The sequence below is a fragment of the Clinocottus analis genome, unplaced genomic scaffold (assembly GCF_023055335.1).
Source record: "Clinocottus analis isolate CAN_PGR_092001 unplaced genomic scaffold, fCliAna1.0.p SCAF_18, whole genome shotgun sequence".
In the NCBI taxonomy this organism is placed as follows: Eukaryota; Metazoa; Chordata; class Actinopteri; order Perciformes; family Cottidae; genus Clinocottus; species Clinocottus analis.
The window spans coordinates 16,083,534-16,090,431 of NW_027175909.1; the positions used below are offsets into that span (position 1 = coordinate 16,083,534).

The following is a 6,898-nucleotide window of genomic DNA, read 5'->3' on the forward strand; positions in this document are numbered from 1 at the left end:
ACTCTGCAACATCTGTCAGCTCTAACTGAACAACACGACTGAACCAAAATGAAAACAGGAAGTGATCGAAGAGAGCTATTTTTAAGGTCGCCCATCCTAACCCCGTTGATTACCTGGACACAGGTGGGAGCAGTTGAAGGCAGGTGTGGCTAATTATCTGCTTTTTGTATTCATCCCTGAATATGATTGGAAAAAACGCTCATAATTCAGATATACTTTATCTATTATGAGTTTGTACATTTGTTTCATTAAACATCCGGAAGCAGAAATAAATATATATGCATAGAAATAACAACTACGTTTCCCATCAGCGACCACATTACGCAAGGCTTTCACAACTTCCTGAAACAAGATTTCAAAATAAGATAATTTCCGCATGTTGTTCCGCGTTATCGTTTAGTTTTTCTTAATTCGGCTTTTATTTTGAAGTCGGGGTCATTCCTCCGTGTTTCGTCGTTCCCCTGGCCGAGCCACCGATCACTTTCCACCGGTAGTTTGATCCCGTGCGAGCGGCCAGGTAGCCGGGGCGAAGAAGACAAGACCTCCGCGGCCATGAGGCTCCGTGTGGCCGGCGCCGTGCTGCTGGCGGCGGCCTCATACTACGTCTACCTGCCGCTGCCGAGCGGCGTGAGCGAGCCCTGGAAGCTCATGCTGCTGGACGCGCTGATACGAGGCTTCATGCAGACGGTGAGAGGGACAGGGGACAGGGGACAAGGGGAGAGAGGACAAGGGGACAGAGGACAAGAGGACAGGGGACAGGAGGACAAGGGGACAGGAGGACAAGAGGACAGGGGACAGGAGGACAAGGGGACAGGGGACAAGGGGAGAGAGGACAAGGGGACAGGAGGACAAGAGGACAGGGGACAAGGGGACAGGAGACAAGGGGACAGGAGAATAAGGGGGCAAGAGGACAGGGGACAAAGGGAGAGAGGACAAGGGGACAGGAGGACAAGGGAACAGGGGACAGGAGGACAAGGGGACAGGGGACAAGGGGACAGGAGGACAAGGGGACAGGGGACAAGGGGAGAGAGGACAAGGGGAGAGAGGACAAGAGGACAGGGGACACGGGGAGAGAGGACAAGAGGACAGGAGGACAAGAGGACAGGGGACAAAGGGAGAGAGGACAGGAGGACAAGGGAACAGGGGACAAGGGGACAGGAGGACAAGGGGACAGGGGACAAGGGGAGAGAGGACAAGGGGAGAGAGGACAAGGGGACAGGAGGACAAGGGGAGAGAGGACAGGAGGACAAGAGGACAGGGGACAAGGGGAGAGAGGACAAGGGGACAGGAGGACAAGAGGACAGGGGACAAGGAGAGAGATGACAAGGGGACAGGAGGACAAGAGGACAGGGGACAGGAGGACAAGGGGACAGGAGGACAAGAGGACAGGGGACAGGAGGACAAGGGGACAGGGGACAAGGGGAGAGAGGACAAGGGGACAGGAGGACAAGAGGACAGGGGACAAGGGGACAGGAGACAAGGGGACAGGAGAATAAGGGGGCAAGAGGACAGGGGACAAAGGGAGAGAGGACAAGGGGAGAGAGGACAAGGGGACAGGAGAATAAGTGGACAAGAGGACAGGGACAAGGGGACAGATATAGATAACGTTAGAATAAAAGACTATCAACAAACATACTATATAACAGTAGATTATAATGGAATACTATAAACACTTTAAATACTATGAACTAACAGTAGAATAGAATAATATGAACACATAAATATTATAAACTACCAGTAGAACAGAATACTATTTATTGTACATTCTATAGTAGAAGAAGAGGGTGGAACAAAGTACTGTACACTGTGATCTGCAGTACAACACGATAGAAAGTACATTGAACACAACAGATCACAGTACAGGTGCAATGGAACGCAACACGTTCATGACCTTTGACCCTAAACACAACACATTCATGACCCTGAACGCAACACGTTCATGACCTTTGACCCTGAAAGCAACACGTTCACACCCAAACCGCACAACTTGTTTCTGCTAACCTGCAGGACAGGTTTCCACGCCACTTTACTCTGATGCCTTCTATTATTTAAAGGAGAATATTATGAAAATAAATACATATATAAATATATATGTAAAAATCTCAAATATTTGTATGTATATATATATATGTGTATATATATATATGTTGTGTATATATGTATGTGTGCATATATATATATATATATATATATATATATATATATATATATATATATATATATATAAAATATTATTTTCAATGTGTGTGTGTGTGCAGAGCGACGTGGCTCACGCGCTGGGCGTGTGCCACCGGGTGCACCTGCTGAACTGGGTGGTGTCCTGGGTGGAGGAGGTGGAGGCTCGCTCCTGCTCCGCCGTCCACGTGAGCGACTCGCTGCTGGGCGGCGTGCCCGCCCGGGTCTTCCGGCCGAAGGCGGGCCGCCAGCCGAAGAGGGGCGTCGTCTACTTCCACGGCGGCGGCTGGGCGCTCGGCAGCGCACGTGAGTGGGATCCGAACCCTCGGCAGAAGAGGAGGAGCGCTTCCTCCTGGCATTGGTTTGGTTTTGTTCCACAGTTGGGTGGAAGTTTCTCTTTCACAGTGAACGTTTCCTCTGCTTGCTCTTCCCGCTCCGCAGGGATGCGAGCCTATGACAGTCTCTGCAGGAAAATGGCGGAGGACCTGGACGCCGTCGTGATGTCTGTCGAGTGAGTTCTGACGCATTTATGTCACATTTAAATAATTCCAAAATACGTGGAAGAGTTATTAAAATTGTGAATTTGAAAAATAGCTCTCAGCAGGTAGACGATACTTTTATGGTGAAAAAGGAAGTTGATTTAAAAAAGAAATTGAATTTCTTTTTTCATTTTTAATTATTTCAATGGGTTCAATTCAAATAATTTAAAATAAATTCAAATGTTTTCATTAAAAATAATTGCCAGTTGAGCTTAGGGGACAAGAAGACAAGGAGACAAGGAGACAAGGAGACAAGAGGACAGGGACAAGAGGACTAGTAGGCAAGAGGACAAGGGCACAGGGACAAGAGGACAAGGAGATAAGGGGACAGGGACAAGAGGACAAGAAGACAAGGGCACAGGGACAAGAGGACAAGGAGACAAGGGGATAGGATCAGGAGGTCAAGAGGACAAGGAGATAAGAGGACAAGGACACAAGAGGACAGGGACAAGGGGACAAGAGGAAGAATAATGTTCACGTTGAACAGATGCTTTGGGGACGTGACGTCCTTCATGCCGTCGTAACGCCGTCGTGTCCGTCTTCCTCTCCTGTCGCCGCAGTTACCGGCTCGCTCCGGAGGCGGTGTTCCCGGATCAGTACCACGACGCGCTGGCGGCGGCGCGGGCCTTCCTGTCGGCTCCGGTTCTGGAGCGCCACGGCATCGACCCGGAGAGGCTGTGCGTGTCCGGCGACAGCGCCGGGGGGAACCTGGCCGCCGCCGTGGCCCAAGAGGTGACGAGATGGAGTCCACGAAGGTTATCGAACGTGACGCAGTCCTTCACTGCCGAAAGGGGGAGGAGTCACGCCGCGTGACGGCTAATAAACTAGCATATTTAGCTCCAGCGTGTGTGGTCTCTCTAAACGGCTGCTTGGTTCCACAGCTCGGCTCCGACGCCGCCGTGCCGGTGAAGTTCAAGCTCCAGGCGCTGATCTACCCGGTGCTGCAGGCGCTGGACTTCCACACCCCGTCCTACCAGCAGAACCGGGCAGTGCCCATCCTCTACCGGCCCGTCATGGCCCGGTTCTGGCTGCAGTACCTGGGCGCCGACGCCTCCCTGGAGCCGCTGCTGCTCGCCAACAACCACAGTGCCCTGGACCAGCCGGCCGTCGGCGCTTCCGGCGCGCGCTCCAAGCTGGACTGGACCGCCCTGCTGCCGCCGGAGCGCGCAGAGCGCTTCCGGCCCGTGGCGAGAGAGACGGGGTCTCCTCGGGTGGTGGCCGCCGTGCCGGCGCTGCTGGACGTCCGGGCGGCGCCGCTGCTGGCGGAGCCGGACGTCCTGGCCGCCGGGCCCAGAGCGTACGTGATGACGTGCGAGTTCGACGTGCTGAGGGACGACGGCCTGATGTACGCGCGGCGCCTGCAGGACGCCGGCGTGCCGGTGACCAGCGACCACTACGAGGACGGGTTCCACGGCTGCATGGCGTTCGCCTTCGCTCCGATCCGGTCCAGCGTCGGGCGGAGGAGTGCCGACAACTACATCCGCTGGCTGGACCAGAACCTGTAGGAGGAAGAAGAAGAGGGTTTAGAACCTGCAGGAGGAAGAAGAAGAGGGTTCAGAACCACTAAGAGGAAGAAGAAGAGGGTTCAGAACCACTAAGAGGAAGAAGAAGAGGGTTCAGAACCACTAAGAGGAAGAAGAAGAGGGTTCAGAACCTGTAGGAGGAAGAAGAAAAGGGTTCAGAACCACTAAGAGGAAGAAGAAGAGGGTTCAGAACCACTAAGAGGAAGAAGAAGAAGGTTCAGAACCTGTAGGAGGAGGAAGAAGAGGGTTCAGAACCACTAAGAGGAAGAAGAAGAGGGTTCAGAACCTGTAGGAGGAAGAAGAGGGTTCAGAACCACTAAGAGGAAGAAGAGGGTTCAGAACCTGTAGGAGGAAGAAGAGGGTTCAGAACCTGTAGGAGGAGGAAGAGGGTTCAGAACCACTAAGAGGAAGAAGAAGAAGTTTCAGAACCTGTAGGAGGAAGAAGAGGGTTCAGAACCACTAAGAGGAAGAAGAAGAAGGCTCAGAACCTGTAGGAGGAAGAAGAGGGTTCAGAACCACTAAGAGGAAGAAGAAGAAGGCTCAGAACCTGTAGGAGGAAGAAGAGGGTTCAGAACCTGTAGGAGGAAGAAGAGGGTTTGAGGCGCCAAAGATGAACCGGAGCAGAAGGTCCGGTACCGTAGAGCTCGTTGGTTCTGCAGAGAGGTAACACGCTTCTTTACCACGATGTCACAGACATTTTAAATTTAATTTAAACTCTCGTCTCCTTCAGCTTAGCGGAGGAGACGAGTGAGCATCCTCACTCGGACTCTCGTGTCCTTCGGCTCAGCGAAGGAGACGACGCGACACCAAAACATTTTGAATGAAAACCAAAGGAAGTGACTCAACTTCCTCTTCGACTTTTTCTTTTTGCACAATTAAACTTTATTGAACCGCTCAGAGGCGACAATTTAAAATAATAAACACACAACCTGCGTTAATATAAAAGATATTAACAGACCAAAGATTCATGTCATGTAAAACCTTTAGAGGTCAAAGACACTGTGTGTGTGTGTGTGTGTGTGTGTGTGTGTGTGTGTGCGCGTGTGTGTGTGTGTGTGTGTGTGTGTGTGTCAGAGTTCACAGCTGTGTATACTCACTGGATTGTGCAATATTGTATGTTTGACAGTTTGTGCGTCTGTTACTTCCCCTGATGGTTCTCCAGAAGTCCTCCGGTTCCTCGACACTCAGAAACCCAGAGCGGCTCACTAGAACCACGTCGGGTTCTGCGGGTTGTTTCTCAAAGAAGAACCCCTTTCTTTTCTTTTTGTTTTACCTAGAACACAACACAAGGGTTACGCCCAGAACCATCTGGGTTTGTACGGAGAACGGTGTCTGGTGTGAGGGTTCCACCGAGAACCCTTTCTAGGGGTTTTACCCAGAACCTTTCAACCTTCTAAGATGCTAACAAGAACCTACCCGAGGGGTTCTAACACTTATATTCCAAAGGTTTCATCTAGAACCTGCTCAGAGGGTTCTGTAGAGAACCCTCTGATATTCCATGGGTTTCATCTAGAACCCACTCAGGGGATTCTACCTAGAACCTTCTAATATTCTATATGGTGAAATGTTAGATTATTATTTGTTTTTCCTGCAAATGGAACACGGTTTTATTTTATCTTTGTCCTTTTTTAAACGATCACATGACGAGCGAGAGCAGGAGATGAATCGATCGATTAGCTCATTGATCGTCAATGTTTTAGTCACTTTGTTTTAAAATCACTGTAAACTTAATATTTTGGGGGGGTTTCTGACAAAAATCACTAATATATACATATATGTATGTATCTATACTTTATTTAAGGGATTTTCGGATTGTGAACGTGAATATTTAATGTGCAATAATATGAGTTTTCTCAGCGGATGCATTTACATTTAAAAGACATTTAAAACATTCTTCTTTGTTTTAAACAAAGGTGAATCCTCGTGACACCAGATCATAGATTTCTGCCTAAAAGAGAACGTTGTTATCACTGTTTATGTTTGTTTTTGCTGCGGGAGGAGCTCGATGACTTCCTGTTTGTCATGTGACCTTCAGCCTGAGCGCTGGGTTCACCCGCGGACCTCAAAGGCACCAGATGAAGCTGCTGTATCTGTACGCACTGTGACGTTCACAAATTACTATTTTGTGATTTATTTATGAAATTAAAGCTCATCTGACACATTGAGATGTTGTTTTTCTTGTAAATGATTGTTTAATATCCCTAATAACTAGTATAAGTTATACTTATTAACTTTTTACAGACATTTATAATCAAATAATCCCTAATCCTTTTAAATATAATATTGTGATATTTTTTTAATAATGACCATAAAAATGAAAGAAATATATGTAAAATATTACAATTATTATTTAAATATTTGTATTAAAAGTGGATAATTTTATATAAAATATGATATATATTTTTGTCTAGTTTAGTTTAAAATTATTATTTAAAATGTATTATAAATATGTATAAGTTAAATATACCTCTACATACTTATAAATATTACCAATATAGAAAATCATATTTACATTCTCAAGTTTTTCTTTAAGCAATTAGTTTATTATGTTAATGTTTATAATTTTTATGTAATTAAGTATGATAAGTTTACTCTGATGATGTAATGTAAAACATTTAAATATATGCAGTTATAATTCCGCAGCTCGCCACCAGAGGGCGC

The 6,898-nt window shown here is 47.7% G+C and overlaps 1 protein-coding gene across 2 annotated transcripts; it reads left to right on the top strand.

Annotated features, from left to right (window-relative positions):
• The first annotated feature begins 475 nt into the window (after positions 1-475).
• On the top strand, positions 476-6,391 carry LOC137788517 (neutral cholesterol ester hydrolase 1-like). 2 transcript variants are annotated; one of them, XM_068581363.1, is made up of 6 exons: positions 476-687; positions 2,259-2,481; positions 2,617-2,686; positions 3,275-3,446; positions 3,596-4,213; positions 4,524-6,391. In XM_068581363.1, the coding sequence occupies exons 1-6, from the start codon at positions 553-555 to the stop codon at positions 4,527-4,529; spliced, it is 1,224 nt and encodes a 407-aa protein (XP_068437464.1). In that variant the 5' UTR covers positions 476-552; the 3' UTR covers positions 4,530-6,391. The 2 variants fall into 2 exon arrangements, with proteins under 2 accessions (XP_068437464.1, XP_068437463.1); XM_068581362.1 differs by having other exon boundaries at positions 3,596-6,391.
• Positions 6,392-6,898: the final 507 nt, after the last annotated feature.

What these genes read in the sequence shown, in the direction of transcription:
- LOC137788517 (XM_068581362.1), top strand. Translation starts at nt 553, where the DNA reads ATGAGGCTCCGTGTGGCCGGCGCCGTGCTGCTGGCGGCGGCCTCATAC. An exon ending in TACGAGGCTTCATGCAGACG is followed by an intron (nt 688 to 2,258) that starts GTGAGAGGGACA and finishes GTGTGTGTGCAG; the next exon opens with AGCGACGTGGCTCACGCGCT. An exon ending in CCGCCGCCGTGGCCCAAGAG is followed by an intron (nt 3,447 to 3,595) that starts GTGACGAGATGG and finishes TTGGTTCCACAG; the next exon opens with CTCGGCTCCGACGCCGCCGT.